The sequence below is a fragment of the Pholis gunnellus genome (assembly GCF_910591455.1).
Source record: "Pholis gunnellus genome assembly, chromosome: 11".
Taxonomy (NCBI): domain Eukaryota; kingdom Metazoa; phylum Chordata; class Actinopteri; order Perciformes; family Pholidae; genus Pholis; species Pholis gunnellus.
This window is the reverse complement of record NC_136538.1, coordinates 20,510,353-20,527,558: the sequence shown is the minus strand read 5'-3', so window position 1 is coordinate 20,527,558 and position 17,206 is coordinate 20,510,353. Positions and strand designations below refer to the sequence as shown.

The window sequence follows — 17,206 nt, the reverse complement described above, 5'->3', positions numbered from 1 at the left end:
GTCCCCACTAACACTTACATATTGTCCCATAATGGATGAAGCATCGAGTCACCACATTGACCCAGTTTAATACAGAACACAAGGTTAGCATCGCTGAACCCGTCGCACTTTTAGCAAATTAACATTATGTAACGATGTGAGATTTGGGTCGTGACTGCATCAAAGCATCAAACCCCTCTGAGGCCCAAATAATAGTAATAAATATGATATCAGACAATATCTGTCTATGACAAGCTGAGCTGAATATATCCTGCTTTATTGATAGAAAGTCAGAAGAACAATACTGTGGTCATAAAATTTTGGTTCACTACAAGTCCCAGATTGCATTGCTGTAAGACGTATCCAATAAGTCGAGAATATAATGAGAACAATTCTCGAGTTAATGTACTTCACATTCCACCACTGAGAGAAAATCTGATACTGTACTTAATTACAAATGTGAGGTACTTGTACTTTACTTGAGTATTTTCTTTTCATGCTACCTTTTCACTTCATTTATCTGACTGCTTTAGTTACTTTACAACTAGATTTCTGCACACAAAACATATAAAGAGTGTATCAAATATAATGTTTTGTCATAAAGTTATACTCTTGCTGGACAAAACGAATGTCACTTTGGGCTCTGGGTAATTGTGACGGCATTTCTCACTATTTTCACTATTTTAAAAAACAAAAACAATCAATCGATTAAATAAAGAAACTAATGCATGAGTAATAATAATCTAATGATATTATAATAGTATAAAAGTCACAATGGACATTTTTATACTTTTTAATACTTTAACTATTTTCCTGATTTTACTTACTGAAGTAACATTATAAAGGCAGGACTTTTACAAAAATAGTGTTTTTAAAGTGTGGTATTAGTACTATAATCTGCATTAGAATCTGAATACTTCCTCCATCACTGACAATGACTTATTGTGTGTTATTTGTCATTGTGTGTTATTTGTCATTATGTGTGCAACATAACAGAAATTCACTTTCCAAGGGATTGAGGCTTCTTTGTAGTATGTGTTCGTACATGTCTTGAAGGTTTTCTTTTATTGTCTGGTCTCCGCGCTGTTGTCAAGAAGCTCTCATTACACTAACTACTCTCCTCCCCAGCTGAACTGCAACACTTTTAAGAACAAGACAACAATATGAAACAGCATTCAGAGAAAAATACTGACAAAGAAAAGATTGATGGACTCTAACTGCAGAGGGGGGAAAAGGATGAATAGAAGCAGAGAAATGATTTCTGGTTTCACCTTTGTTCCCAGTACACGGCAGGATACAGTGCTGCATTTCTCCACTGAGTTTGACAAGTAACCCTCGCCTCCATCACTGACAAATCAACCTTGAATAAACCATAATAAACCATTTTCATGCAGCCTGTGATTGCCAATGGCAATATGTGGTTTGACAACAATGTTTACGCAGTTACTGGTTACTTTAGTTAGAAATCCAGCGTTTAGCAGCTGGTGCATCCGTTTACAGTACAGTGGTGGGAAACAAAGTACATCTACTCAAGTATACTGTTCTTTAAGGTGACCTGTTATGCCTTTCCTTATTTTCTGTCATGTATATATAACGTTACAATATGTGGGATGTTCATATTAAACGTTTAAAATAATAAGGTAAATCTATGTAAAAGTGTTGCATGTGAGAAAAAACCCTGCTCATATCGATCCTTATATTTAGTTTGCCTTCCCACCAGACAAGAATGGATTAAATTCCTCTTTTTTTTCCGACCACGAACAGCCATATGCAAACGTTTCTGTTTGTTTGTTCCACCCCTCAGAGGACTCTTACGTCAACACAGTGTAGCCGGATTTTTGGCTAAGCTAATGCTAACAGACGAGGCTTTTCCATGCCTAATAAGATGCCTTATAACATATAAGCAAAAGTGGCAGGCAAGGTTTCAATACAGGAGTTTGTCAACCCATGAAATGAACACTTCATCACAAACATTCAACATCAACACATCTGGAGACACCTGGTTTTGACCAAGTATAAAGTAGCATAGAATGGAAATACTTTAAGTTCAGTACAAGTACCAGGTAAGTAGTACAAGTAGTTACATCCACCACTGATTTTAGCGTAAACCTGGTCATAATTCGACTTTAAATCAAAGGTTTTATACATTAAATGTTTTCTCCCTCTCTTGAGCTGCTGTTTGGTTAGGAACACACACGCGTGCGCGCGCACACGCACACACACACACATGTGCACACACACAGGACTTCGGCTTGATTGACAGCTGACACAGAAGCAGCAGGCTTGACGGCAGTACTTCATCTCTTCTGATTGAGTCGACCACAGCAGCTACGTCTCATGTGTGAAGTCTGGACTGAAAATAAAAAAATGGAAATACAGTTTAGAGAATCTCTATGACATCTAATGAAAAAAACATTAATTAATTCCCTTTTGTTTTATAGAGATTTGCTTCACTTCCTCATGGTGTGTGTCATTGTTCTTCCTGCTGCAGTTAAATAATAACAAGGATCATTACTAAATTAACAGTTTTTTCCTATAACTACCTTGTTTCTTTTCCTCTGACCTAATTAAAACCATGTATGCACAAAGCATATTTTTTACACCAGATAATTATATATTAATAATTAATAAATGACTTGGAACTTTCTATCCATTTCTCCATACAGCTATCTTCTGCAGTACTCTATCCAATACCATATGTTCTGTGTATTTACATAGCTACATATATATTTAAGCAACTATATTAACTTACATTTCTGGAGTGACAATTGAAATGTCTTTTTGCCACCCTGTGTTGTAAAATAAGTCAAACTGAATTAAAGAGCCATTTTTCTGAAACATGTCATGCGTTTAAATCAGGAGCAAATCTCTTAACATTTGTAAAAGTCATGAAGCGTCAAAGTGATAAAGCGATGATAAATATGTATTTTAGGTTTTTAGTCAGAATGAAAATGTATCTGTGACCAATAAGAGAACTGATAAACTTAATATTCATGGTTATTTTTGTCCTTTTGACCCAAAGATGGAGTCTGTTGTTTTTTTCATTACATTTTTTAATCAACACACGCACACACACACGCACACACACACACGTGCGCACACACACACACACACACACTGGTGCTTCCTGCATCAGCCGGCAATCAAGCAGAAGTCCTGAGAGACAGACAAGCATCAGATCTGTGGAAGTTATTCTTTATTGAGATGAATGATGTTTCTTTACAGTCAGCACCATCAGGTTAACTCCTCCAGCTGTTAATATATTTATTATTATTTATTATACAATCAAAATATACTTAAAGTATCAAGAGTAAAACTCATTATGCAGAATGGCCCATGATAATATTGGATTATAAATAAAGGTGGTCAAAGTAGAGATCATTTGTATTACTTCATACACTGATGGGTAGTTTAATATGTAATACATCATAATTAATTAATTAGTTAGTTAATTATATTTAGTAATTATAAAGCTCTAAAATCCATAGGTACAATATTTGCCTCAGAAGTTAGAGGTATAAGGTAGAGGAAAATGGAAAAGTAAAGTACAAGTAGAATTGTACTGAAGGTACTTAGTTAATACGGCCCAAAAGAAACATGACTGTGAAAAAAAGCAAAAAACGTTTCCCCATCTTTTTGAGATTGTATATTTAGGTCAGAGCGGATAAAAGAGATTGAACAAAGATTATCTGCACTCTGGTTTATAACAACTTTTTATTACTTCACTAAATGCAATCAAACGTTCTGACCTAAAAAGGAACCAGACTGCTATTTGTTCATTTTTAAGCAGAAACCTTAAACCGGTATTTGGTGATGATGAATATGAAAGATCATTTAATGCATGACTGTGGATAAGTGGAGAGCAGGGCCGTCCTTCAATCTGAGAATCGGCGGTTTGATCCCCGGCTCTGCTAGTTGCATATCAACGTGTCCTTGAGCAAGACACTTAACCCCAAAATTGCTCCAACTACCCTTCATGATAAATATTTGTAAAGAGGACTTCCTACAAACCTGAAAGGCCATTAAAGAATATAGAGTGGTCCTCCCAGCCATCTGACTGGAACCAATCAAGCTTTGTTGGCAAGAGAAACCCTTCCCTTCAGGGTTAATGCAGTTTTGAGCTCAGACTGAAACCCTTTACGCCTCTATTGTGTATCTGTATGGAATCTGTAGACTCTTTCCATTCAAACTGAGGCACAACCTTCAGGTGTGTATCCTCATGTCTATGTGTTGTCACATGTTAATTAATCAGTGTCCTACATTCCTACATTCCATCAGCAGGTGATTAAATGGATGCAGGTTACACACACACACACACACCTACACACACACACACACACACACACATTTAATTGTGAATATTATTCAGCCCGTTGACATCAGCAGCTGAGACTGAAGCTCCTTTCTTCTGTTTTTTTGTTGGTTTTTCATTTAGCTGAGTTACTTATATAAAGCCCAAGCATGGTGTTGTTCCTAACCTAACTAAGTGGTTTTGTTGCCTAAACGCGACCATTTCCCGGTGACGACTTGGCATTACATCTGGAGATTCGTGGTTTTCACTGATCAGAAAGGGGATGAAAAACTGCAAGTGTTTGAAAACAGAAATCATTGAAAAATGAGTTACGTGAAAGCACACAGTCACATTTAAATGTCTGATGGTTTGATTGAATTACATTTTTCTATAATAGAAAGTGTGTGCAGACAGATTGTTATATTCTAAATGTTTTGTCTATGGTTGGTTGTTTCTATCGATATTGATGCTCAATAATTCAGACATCAAATTATTTGTTTGTTATTTATGAATGATTTAAAGACATTTCCTGATCAAACAGCTCATTTTTATGACTCCGTGCTGACAAAAGCTGTGGCCGGAGGAATTATGTTTTTGGGTTGTCTGTCCTTCTGGTCCATTCTAGTGAACGCGGTATCTCAGGAACACCTTGAGGGAATTTGGCTCCAACATCCAACTGAACTCAAAGATGAACTGATTGATTCATAGAGAATTCATGAGCTACTGATGACAATCCAATACAAATGTCTAAAAGGAGAAGATGATGAAGTGATGACATTTTGAAAAGACCTGGATAAACCGTAACATGACTCGTTGGTGGAGGCATAACACCTGTGTGGTGGTAAGTTAAGGACAGAATAATTTAGGTTTTGTCCAAAATTTCGAAATATGCCACGGGGATCAATAGTCTTATCTTGTCCTACAATAATAATTTAGTTCTTGGTTATATTTGGTATTATACGTATATCTTGATCTGCAAAGTAACTAATATTGTCAAATAAATGAAGTGCAGTAAAAAGTTTGGGTTGAAGTATAAAGTAGCAGCAAATAGAAATTCTCAAATAAAGTACAAGTACTTCAAACTTGTACTGAAGTAAATGTACTTTCCACCAGTGTTTTGGGGCTGTACAAGGTAAACAACAGCAGCCATCATGAGCTCAGTCCAGTCTCTTTACTTTGTCAGATTTGGGCGTCCAAATCCATTTTAAGTGATTTCAGTTTGATCTCTGTCGTCCATTAAAGTGATCAGAGGTAAGATTCTCAGAGTTCACAGTTTAACACACACACACACACACACACACACACACACACACACACACACAGTGTAATCATGTATTCATCAGTGAGAGAGTTTGTCCTTGTCTCATCATTTGCATTAAGGCGAAGCAGCAGGTCAGCAGGTAATCAAAGTAATTACTTATCATTAGAGTGCTGAACTAGAGACATAATGTGTGTGTGTGTGTGGGGGGGGGGGGGGGGGTTCTCTCTGCCTTATAAACATGTCTAACTGAATGAATCTGCTTATTCATCTTCTCACCTTCTACCTGCAGCAAACACTTTCAGAACACTTTGTTGAATCACTGAACAAATGCAGGAGTTGACGGCCGGACGTCTGTTAGTTTTGTTTTTGCAGCGTGAACTCGGAGCTTTGTGGGTTCCCTGCAGGTTTAATCGACCCAGAGTTAAATAGTCCTAGAGTTAAGTACCTGAGAAGGAGAGGGTTTCCCTCAGTGCATCAAAACTTCTGAAGACAAAAGCCAGGAGCTGAATTACCCATCATCCCCCAGAGCGTCACCAGAGTTTGGCTGCAGTTACTCTTCCTGACAACATTGAACCTGGTTGTGGTTCTGGTCCAGGTCCTGGATTTTCAAGTTCATCTTCTCAAGACTCGTTCAGGTACAGAGACAACCCCTCTTCTCTATGACACACTGATGTATCTTGGTCCTGTGTTCACATGCTATTTGGATTTTAATTCAAAGCAAAAAAGTGTCATGAAAATCTTTGTCCAAGCAGGTAAAGAATTGATGTTATTGTGAGTAAAACAAAACGATGCAGTCATTCAACCTTCAGGAATCGGTTAATTCGGAAATGTTTTTTTTTTTTACTTATTACGTGTTTTCTAACTATTCTTTTCAGCATGTGGTGCTTTTATTAGATAGCAACAGTAGACAGAAGACAGGAAATGAGAGAAGAGAAAGATGAGGAACCACAAAAACCCCGACCAGATGTGAAGCGAGGATGTTTACTATTCATAGTTGGCACCTCGAACACCCTGTCCTTCACGACACCCAGAAATCTGTCTGTTTTAAACACATCCCTCCTTCCACATATACAGTCTGTATTATTATAGATTAAAATACCCAGCAGCAACTAATTAAAATCAGCTCCACCTTTACCAGCTGCAACATTAAAGTGATGAACACATTAATGCATCAATAATTATAGTACACAGTATTTTGCAATTTCTGAAACTAGGGGCCTCTTTGTCTTTCTACACACACAAAACATAATCCTACATCATAAAATATCATCATATCTTGTAAAAGCAAACTCTTCATTCCATTACTATTTAAACTCTTCTATATTTGCATCTCAAAGTCACAAAAACACCAAATAAATAGCTGTCTCCTCGTGCTAACTGCCCACTGATGTGCAAAGTATAAAACTCTATTCTAGAGTCTTTAGCATTTTCATTAGTAGCATGGTTCTGTCCTTAAAACATTCGCTGTTTGATTACGGAGTATTAATGTTGACAAACAAACAAACAATACACAAAACATTTAGAATATAAACGTTTTATGGAGTGATTATAACAGATACATTTCCTGCACAAACTTTTAATGAAGAGATATAGATTGAATTAAGTGTTTATACATTTAAATGCTTTCACATAACTGCGTTGTTGATGATTAGTTATCAATCACAGCAGCTGTATAAACTGCTTTCATGTTTGTCGCCTTCATCATTTTGAGGGGTGAAGCTCTCTGAAGCCCCTCAGGCTTGATTTCATCCACCAGAATGCTTCACAACACCTTTTTATTTTTAATACAGATATGAAACAAAAGCATTTCTCCCTCCAGCCGGCTCACTTTAATTGTAAACATGTGCGAGACTCGTTTATTGATTTTAGATCATTTTCATTTCTAAATTGCGTGTGAAATGTCGGACATAATGCAAATGCATTTTACGTTGTTTGAAGTGAAAGTGAATTCAGCCCTGCATGTATTATTCTAGTGATCCATGAAGCCATTACCCATGAAACAATCATGAGCAGGTAGATCTTATCCATCAAACAATGCAACCCGACCTGCTGACAGTTGAGTTTAAGATTAAGGTTTGTTATCAGCGGCTAATGCAGCCTGGAGCTAGCCAGCAGAAGAGATGAGCAGCGGGATACAGAGGTCTGGTTAGCTCACTTCTCCATAACTCCACACCTCCAGATTGTTTTACTTTTCAAACTTGTAGTCTTTAGCCACGTCTTTTTTACTCAAAGTGGGACCATGATTCACTAAATGAACATCATGCTGTATTGAAGAAGACTTGAAACTAGCAATTAAGACCATACACTTTACAATGATTTTAATGTTTACAATGTTTACTAAGGTCATAAATCCAGTGAGATGTAGAGTCATTTTCTCATACTTCTATACAATCAAACTTATTTTTGCATTCAGAAGAGAAGCCCCCTGCTGGCTATTAGAAAGAATGCAAGTTCATGGCACTTCAGCATTGGTATTACCTTTTATACGCTGAAGTTACTGCTTGCATTTGTGCAGGAACAGAACAGGTTCGGGTTCAGGAAGCTGGAACGCAAAGGCACAAAGCAACACTGACAATCTGGCAGGGAATAGGGGAGATGGTATAAATACTAAGGAGGGTAATTGGGGAATGAGGAACAGGTGAGCAGGTGGACGAGAGAGTCAGGTGACTGAGACAGTGTCTGGAGACGGAGGAGCAGAATGAGTGAAATAAAAACAAATCCTGTTGTTTCCTGTATTGATTTCTCTTCTGTGACATGTTTGTATCTATTGGGAACTACAAACTGCATTTCCAATGTGTAATTGCATGACAAAGCACAGATGTGTACATTTACCCTGTAGAGAGTCTAAAGTCTGTGGATTGTATCATGAAATACTTGTACTGGAGTTAGATGTTTTTGTTATGACAAGGACCACTTTCCGTAGTCACTATGTAGTTGTCATGCAGAAGTATTGCAAGAAATAAAAATAATAAAATAAATGTTGGCAATGCATGGCTGCAACAAAAATGTATCGGTTTTGCAGAAAGATGGTTGGACGATGGAAAAAAAGAGGTGATTCTGGTGATCGTTTATCAAAAGTGGAAAAAGTTCTTAGACCTTTTACTTAATAAATATAGTAGTAACACAGTGTAGAAATACTCTGTTACAACTGAAAGTCAGTAAAGTAAAAGTAGCCCACACATTATGCAGAGCGGCCCATTTAGAATAACATAGGTTAAATGATTGGGTCATAATTATTCATGGCTTAATGTCTTCATCACTTTAATGTTGCAGCTGGTTATGGTGGAGCTCATTTTAATTACTTTATATATTGCTGGGTAGCTTAACCTAATACAATATAATGCATTATATAATTCAAGCTGTCAACATGTGGTGGGGTAAAATAATATTTTCTTTTGAGATGTTCTAGAGAAGGCTAATGTCTCAAGGATCAGTTAGTGACCATATTCATTAGAATTCCGTGTATTTTGTTATTGTGTTTTAATGTTGATCTAATGCACTTTTTAATTCCACCTGCTGCACATCCGGTCACCTGTCAGTCATCTCTCTCTGTCTCTCCTCCCTCAGATAGAGGAGGGGTGAGGAAGAGGAGGCGTAGGAGGATGAACGGCGGGAAGAGCGAGCTGCTGCTGCCCACGCGGCAGAGCATCATCTGGTGCAGCGACCACGATCCGAACTGCACGGCGCGCAACACGGAGACCCTGGCGCTGTCGGCAGCATCCGCGGTGAGAGGCAACGACTCGGCAGTGGATGCGTACCGACTCGTGGAGCTCCAGCTTCCCGCCTCGGCCGCCCCAACGGTCAGTAACTTCTCGGTGTTTTTCTGTGTTGCGGTGCCACAGGTCTGGAAACGGCTCAGTCGTAACCCAACTCCATAGAAACCACTGGTTATTTAATCTTTGCACGCTTGTTGGCAAAATAATGTCAATGAAGTATGAAATATACTACTCAAAAGGCACCTGGAGAAGAGTTTATTTCATGCATGCATTTAATTCATCAAGCAGTAAATCATTTAATGAATGTGTCTCTTTTGAGAGTTGGTTTGCCCGAATCCCTTAATTCCTGAATCACGCATTCCTAAAAAACAAGGAAAAAGAAAGAAACAAAATCTTCAATGGTAATTTAAATAGTGCCGAATTGAGTCATATTGATCGGAAAACAATCTGATTACATACTTTATAGAGTGCCTGCAATTGATAGTAAGCAAATCAATATTAAAGACACATCTTCCCCACAGAGTTCGTTGCGCTCTCCGACACATAGCAAGGTCATTTTCAAAGATGTTCAAAATGCAGCTTCTTAAATTAGATGACTTATATTATTGTCAAATCTTATCATTGACAATATCATCAGGTCATGGGCTACTTATTTATAAGATGAAATAGAACTTTAATGACCTAAATCACTTTGAGGAGTCATCACATTGAAAACACTACAAATAGATGTTTGTTGTAAATCAGTTTCCATTTAGTTTTGACAGTTTGATACATAATTATATGTATTAGTTCTGCCTATGATGATATTTGATAAATAAAAACTGTTGTTTTACTGTGTGCATGTGCTGAAATCCTCCACTGATTTCTGCAGACCCATTTCAGTTTATCTGCATTTGCAATGTTGTGTTGTTCCATCTGAGCTACTTTGACAGAGAGGATGGGAGATGGAGAGAGAGAGAGAGAGAGAGAGAGAGAGAGAGTGAGTTACAGAGGGATGTGCTGACTGCACGATGTCTCTTGAACGCATCAGCATGAAATGCATGAATGCAACTTTCCTCCACCGAGGGCTTCGCTTGGTTCATCAGACACACTGTTTGCGCTGCCTGGGCTTCATGTAAACACTTGGCTGCACAAGAAAAAAAAAATGTTTTAGATTATGTCTGATGGCACATCAGTCTGGTGTGAACACCACAGAGGCTGCTGATGCTGTGTGGTATTGGAAAACATACAAACACACACACACATACACAGATTAAGGGATGCAGTGCAGAAATGTCTCTCCTTATCGCTCTGCTTCACCAACACCTGCACAGACGTCACGCTTCACAGCTGAAAGGTCGACTTTATATTCTCCTCCAGCGGTGAGGTTACTGTACACACCTGCAGGTGATCGGGTGGAGGACTGATAACGCGCTTCCCGAGGATCGTGTTGTGTGTCCGTGAATTGATTGCACATTTTCCAACTGCTGCTCTTGATGAACAAACACATATTGACGTCTATATTCAGAACATTCTTCTGCATCTGCAAATGTTGTATTGATTCCACACTGGTGCACGGGTTGTCTTTGTAAAGCTGTTCTAGCTGCCAGCTGTGGTTCACTCTCATGCCAACTTTCCACTGACGGTTTGGGACACTTGCTTTTTGAAATGACACACCATTAATATACCACTTAATATACGTATACTAATCAGTGGTACAAAGTCACGAATGCATACTTTTACTTTTGGTACTTAGATTATATCTTGATGCTAATACTTTTTTTAACTTATACTTAAGTAAACTTTTGAATGCAGGACTTTAACTTGTAACAGAGTATCTCTAAACTGGTATTACCAGAAACTAATCCTTTTCTATTTCTATTGTACCTCAAACTTGTACATAAGCACCGTACTAAATGTAAATCTAGTTACATTCCACCACTCAATCCAGTCACTTTAATTGGAAGATAAATCTTGATGGATACAAATTATCGGCTCATTTGTATTGATTGTTCCATTACAGCTGTCATAGAGGCTGACACGGGGGCGATGAACGGGATGTCATTCACAAAAACAAACAATGGAGGAGTAGCTTGTGATTGGAGCTCGGGGACCTGGATGGTAGCTACTCTACGACAGTGAGGCTGTGTTGATATTCAGCTGGCAGGTTGATATTTACTCGGCTGGTTCAAACCTGTTTTCCTTCCTGACAGAAAAGTCACGGCTCGGCTGCCTCCATTTGTCTCCGAGATAAGAGCTCAGATCAGAGATGGAGGGAGTCACCGTCCTCTCCGACTTGTTCTCCTCCACCTCTCTGTTTTGGTTTTTTCGGCTCAGGGTTAAAGGTCAGAAAGATATTTTCTGTTTCCTTTAATGGTGTCCGTGCAGATAGTCTTTGTTCAGCTTATGAGATATTAGTCTGAGGGTTCTGTCTCCTTTCGTTACTGTTGCTGCACCTGCAAAGCTTTTGTGTGTGCGTGTTGTTCAAGGAAATGCTCTCCTATCACTGTGGGAAATCTCACTTAATTAAGACACAGTAAAGTGTTTGTATGTGTATGTTTATGTGAGTGTGTGTGGCCCTACTCCGAAGGATCTTCAGACTAGGAGATTATTATTCAACAAGTTATTGTTTGGCAGCGATAACGGTCCTGACATGCCCACAATAATAGAACAATTATTAATCATGCAACATCTGCTATTACTTTTGCACTATAATCAGTCTCTCTCTTTCTCTTTTTCTATTACTTCCGCTATGCTTCACCACAATGTTGTGCATACGTCTGATTTTGTGTTATTGTAATTATATAAATGTAATTTATGGTGCTGTCAGATTGCTGCTAGACCGCCCTGTTAATACAGGTGTGTGCGGCAGAGCAAACAGGTTAAACGCCAACAAATTAAAAGAATTAGATTAGATTAAAGCAGAATATTTTGATAGATGTTGTGGATCTATCTTGTTCAGTAAATTTCGACTTTTGAGATAATTACAGAGACAAGAACACTGCGCGGTGATGCTCACAGTGTGTGTTAAATCGAACACACACACACACACAAAAGATAGAAGCAGGTCGACTAATACACCCATTGTTTCTTGAAGTTCTTAATAGTAATAATTTGAATGTCAACGTTATGAACGAAGCTTTGAACTATTAGGTACAGCCCTTGTAATAACAGTAATTAGCCGTAACTCCAGCAGGAAAGATGTCCAAACGCGTTAGCAAAGAGAATGCAGATGCACCAACGTGGCGATTCTTTGGTTTTAAACGTGATTTGTAAGCTTTGCGTTAAACAAGTCGGGACTAAAGACGGAAACGGCACAAATATTCACTCCCATCTTAAAACTCGCCATCCAACAGAATACGCAAGTCTGCCACCGACTCCATCCACAAAGAGCAGCCTGACCAAAACTGCAGTCACAGTGAGCAATTCATTATCGCCCAACCAACCAGACTGTCTTTGCTGTGGTAGTGAGAGTGTACAAAAGGTTAAGGCTCACTGTCAACACCACCGAGACGGCCGTGGTTTGTCAATGGAGTACCAGTGTCCCACCCACTCTGTATACCTGCCCTTCACTGTTGGTGATGAACAGCTGTCAACAGTGGCGTCTTTCAAATATCTGGGGAGCTTTCTCTTTGAGGACAATGGCATTCAAACCCACATCAAATGTGCATCGGCTGCCTTTGAGAGACTTCAGAACAGCGTGTTTCAGAACAGGAACCTTCACCACTCCACAAAGGTCGGCGTATACCAAGTGCTCTGTGTCATTTATAGAATATATATTATATAAGAATGTTAACTTTCATGTGTGTGATTTTGAGCCACTTTCACGTATGTTTCAAAAGAAAAAGGCCGCTGTTTTCAGCTTTTTCCAGCTGATCCAAGATGCTTTTTAGATGAAAGCGCAGGAGAACTTTCCAAATCAACACACCTGAAGATACGTGGTTTTCACTCCACAGACGGGATGAAAACCTGTGATCTGAAAAGTAACTAAAGTTATAATAGTAGAGGAAAAAAAAGTGCAATATGTACTTCTGAGATGTAGTGGAGTAGAAATATAAAGTAGCATAACTAGTGATTCCATCACTGCATCAATTACTAATCAATTACTCATACACCTTCTGGTAGAAAGGAGGAATTGTGTTGGGGATCCCAGATGTCCCCTGAAATGATTGAGCTCATATTTGTGAACCACAGCTCTGGTGCTTATCCGCTGATCCATGAACAGGTTGTTTTAAACCCTCTGCAGACGTTTAGTATCATGACTCTCTCTCTCTCTCTCTCTCTCTCTCTCTCTCTCTCTCTCTCTCTCTCTCTCTCTCTCTCTCTCTCTCTCTCTCTCTCTCTCTCTATGTGTGTCTGCCGGCAGCCGTCTGGCCTCACGTCACCCAATCATTTGGTATTTTGGTGAATGTTTTTATTTTACATGGCACCCGCTTGGAGAGGCTCTGCTAGCGTTACACGGCTGATAACGCTTGATGTAAATTTCCCAAATGTGATGTGACACAAAAGTTTCTACAGTTCACAAGTGACCTCTGAGTCAGAATAATAATAGAAAGTCTGCAGAGGATTAAAGTTTGATACAGATACAGTTTATTGATATTACTCTAAGTACTACCACAACCAATACTGCTACTGTTACTATTTGCTGTGCCGCAAAATGAAAACTTAAAATACGCTGTTTATACGTCAATACAGAATTTTGACTTTAAGTGACGTGACTTCAGACGTAATGCATGAAGCGAAGGGAACTAAACTGATATGAGTGAAGTAAAGATCAACAGTAAAAACATTGAGGTTTGAAAACTGTTACCAAGACAGAGGTAGAAAGGATGCTTTCTATTTCTCCTCTGTGAAAAGTTATCAATAGTTTAGCACAGGAATCTTCTTAAGTTTCCTTAAGAAATAGTGAAAAGAAATATCTGTCCCTTCATTTAAGGAGTTACATTTCACTCGGTAGTGTCTTTATTCTGCTCTAGTACAATGGAATGTTTCTATGAGTGATTTCATGAAGGAGAAGGAATTTGATCTTCAATCGTCAGTTTTCAGAAAGCCGTCTCAGTCTGAACAGAGGGAGGTTTAAGTTGAACTGAAGCTGAACCTGAACTGTGGACAGACGCTGACGCCGAGTCCAGACCGGGAGGGACAAAATAACTTCCTCTTGTCAAAACTGATAACTGAAGACATAATGAGCACGTCACACGCGTGCATACTTTGCATAGTATCTGCATGTATCTGCCTGTGTTTGTGGGTGTTATTCTGCAGTCTTTTCAGTTGACAGTGTCCAGAAGGCTGTGATGGTCAAAGTCCAACATAAAGACCAATCAGTGTCTCGATAATCTTGAGCAACGCTTTAGTTGAACTAAGTTAACTTCAGTAATGTCCGCTTGATAATTTACCTGCTAGCACAGTGAAAAGTTAAATATTTCCCTCGGAGATGTGGTGAGGTAAGAAGGTAGCATGAAAAGAAAAGACTCAAGGACAAGTACCTCAAATCTGTGCTTGAATGAAGTACTTAAATAAATGTACATTCCACCCTTGGTCATTTTGAAAAAATAAATAAACAACATATTTTGTCATTTAGTTCGGAGGCCGAAGAAGATGCACAGAGCTCAGGATGTCATCTCTGAACAAATAGAAGGAGGCATGAAGGGAATGAAAACAAGACAGCAAGGATAAAAAGATCCATTGATAGCAGGAAATATGTGCAACTAATATATATCATATCACCCCCACGCACACTAACACACACACACACACACACACAGCAGGGATTTGAGGCCATAATGAGATATGTGAAAGTCTGTTTCATATGTAGTAGGTAATCGCCTGGAGGTGAAGCTGAGGGCTGGATTTATAGAGTCAAAGGAACCCATGTTTAACTATTTTTGGACCAAAACTCAGGATTACTGAAGCAGGTATAGAGGACTGGAATGCAACCCCTACACTGTATTATTTAAAGTGGAGGAAATTACATTCATTCATGTACTGTACTACAGTATGAGTATTTCTGCTATAATTTAAGCTTCCACTCAATGACATTTAGATACTTTTACTACATACATTTAGAATACTTCTTTACTTTAACTGCTGATACTTCCAGTGTGTGAAGCTGATAAAACCTCTTTACTTTTCTTAAGAAGAATTTTGGATGTGAATACTTTTTCCACCCCTGATTATCTAACTGAAATCAGATGTAATAATACGTTTTTTTTTATCAGCCTATAAACATCAAGAACGGGAGGCTTTTGTCCAAAAAACATAAACTTTGCGTTCCTGTTGATCGTTATCCAAATAAGCTTTGAGGTTGATGTTTTTCCTTCTAGGCGGCCATCGGTCTAGTTTTCTAAGATCAATTTCCTACAAATAAAGCGGATCATTTATTTATTATTTTATTTAACTTTGTGTTCATGTCATGTGGTAATGCAGTTATGGAAAGACAGCCCACGCAAACACATTTTAGAATACTTTGACATCCAAAATTAGAGAGCTGGCTGATAAAAAAGCATTTCACTGCAGAGTTCTGTCACCAGAAAATGAACGTTGAGATGTCAGAAAATACGTTTTGGTTAACAGGATGATTTGTATTCGGTTGTTTTCTAAAATCTGAGCGGTTGAATTTCAACATAACAGAGAAGCTGTCGGTTCTAAGATGTATTTTGTAGATGAAAATCAGACCTGTGAATGTTTTATAAACATGTCAATTCTTTAAATGTTAAATAACGAGGCAGAAAATGTCCTGACCCCGTGGTTTGTTTGGACCTCGGAGCCACTAGTCCATAGAGGACGTGGGAAAGAGTCAAAAGTACATTTTAAACCTCTCTTCATACTGATAATCTGTAAATAATCCCTCCTGCTGGCCTTCAAACTTGTATCTACCAAACACCAAAGGATCCTGGTGTCATAGAAGCTGCTGTAATTATAATAAAGTCCATGATCTGTTGACTCTTCTCTGAGGAATGAAGTTCACAGATGGGTCAGGTTCAAAAGGCCAGCTCATAATCCAGCTCAATGCAAACCTGTGATTTTACAGGTTTGATCTTAATGTTCAGCATGTTTCTGTGTCCATTCGGTGGTTTTATACCGTCTTCTGTGGGGAGCGTATCTGTGTTCCCTGGGTTCTACTTCATGTTCCCCAGCTTCATACGGCACAAAATAAGACCTTTCAAAGGGTTTTATGTTCTCAGCACTGTATGTTTCCCCACCATTAGTTCACCTTGCACACTAGCTGGATTCCCGCAATGTCACAAGATCACTCGGGAATCGGTGGATTACAAACAACACAAACATTAGATTTGAAACGTCCATCTACCTTCTTTTTTTTTGCAATTTGAACCGCAATGATATGAAGAGGAACACATGCTCAAGACTCAATACAAGGCTGGAACGACCCAAAACAGAAGACGAGCAACAGGACAACTTTGAGAGGACGGAGCTCTGGACCAATACGATGTTTTAGGACAACTTACTGCGACTTACACCGCTTTCAAACCATCATTTGAAACTCTATGATACAGTCATAGTTCTAAGTGGGTAAAAGCACTTGACTCATACAGTTATGTAGAAAGTTTGAAGAATAACCCAAAGTTAGGATGTGGCACATTAATAATTTACAAGTAAAGAAAGAACTACCTGTTTTGTTCATTTTATCAAACTTGATATCAGCCTTCTAAGAACTTTTTAAATATATATATATATATAAGTCTAGGCAACATAGGAAGCTGTGAAGAAGCTGTGAACAAAGGTTTGACCCCGTTGGGAACAGTCTTGTGCTTTTCAGTCACGTTATCTCTCTGAGCTTCAATATATTTTCTCTGCACTGAGCTGTTATCTGACATTTTGTTATCATGTCATTCAATAAAGAGGTATTGAAGAGGGATAAAAAGCTACATTTCAAATCAATGTGGAAGCCTGTTCACAAAGCTACAAATCCAAACAAACCTGATTGGATGGCAGGTAACAATGAGAAATGTGGAAGGTAAT

The 17,206-nt window shown here is 38.5% G+C and overlaps 1 protein-coding gene across 1 annotated transcript in view; it reads left to right on the top strand.

The window, feature by feature from the left end:
• Positions 1-9,133: 9,133 nt before the first annotated feature.
• LOC306702719 (melanopsin-A-like) overlaps positions 9,134-17,206 on the top strand; it is a gene marked incomplete at both ends in the record, with an annotated part of 28,364 nt that continues 20,291 nt past the window's right edge. The window contains one exon of the mRNA XM_079168373.1: positions 9,134-9,331. Within this exon, the coding sequence (XP_079024499.1) occupies positions 9,134-9,331 (198 nt within the window). The remainder of the gene's footprint in view (positions 9,332-17,206) is intronic.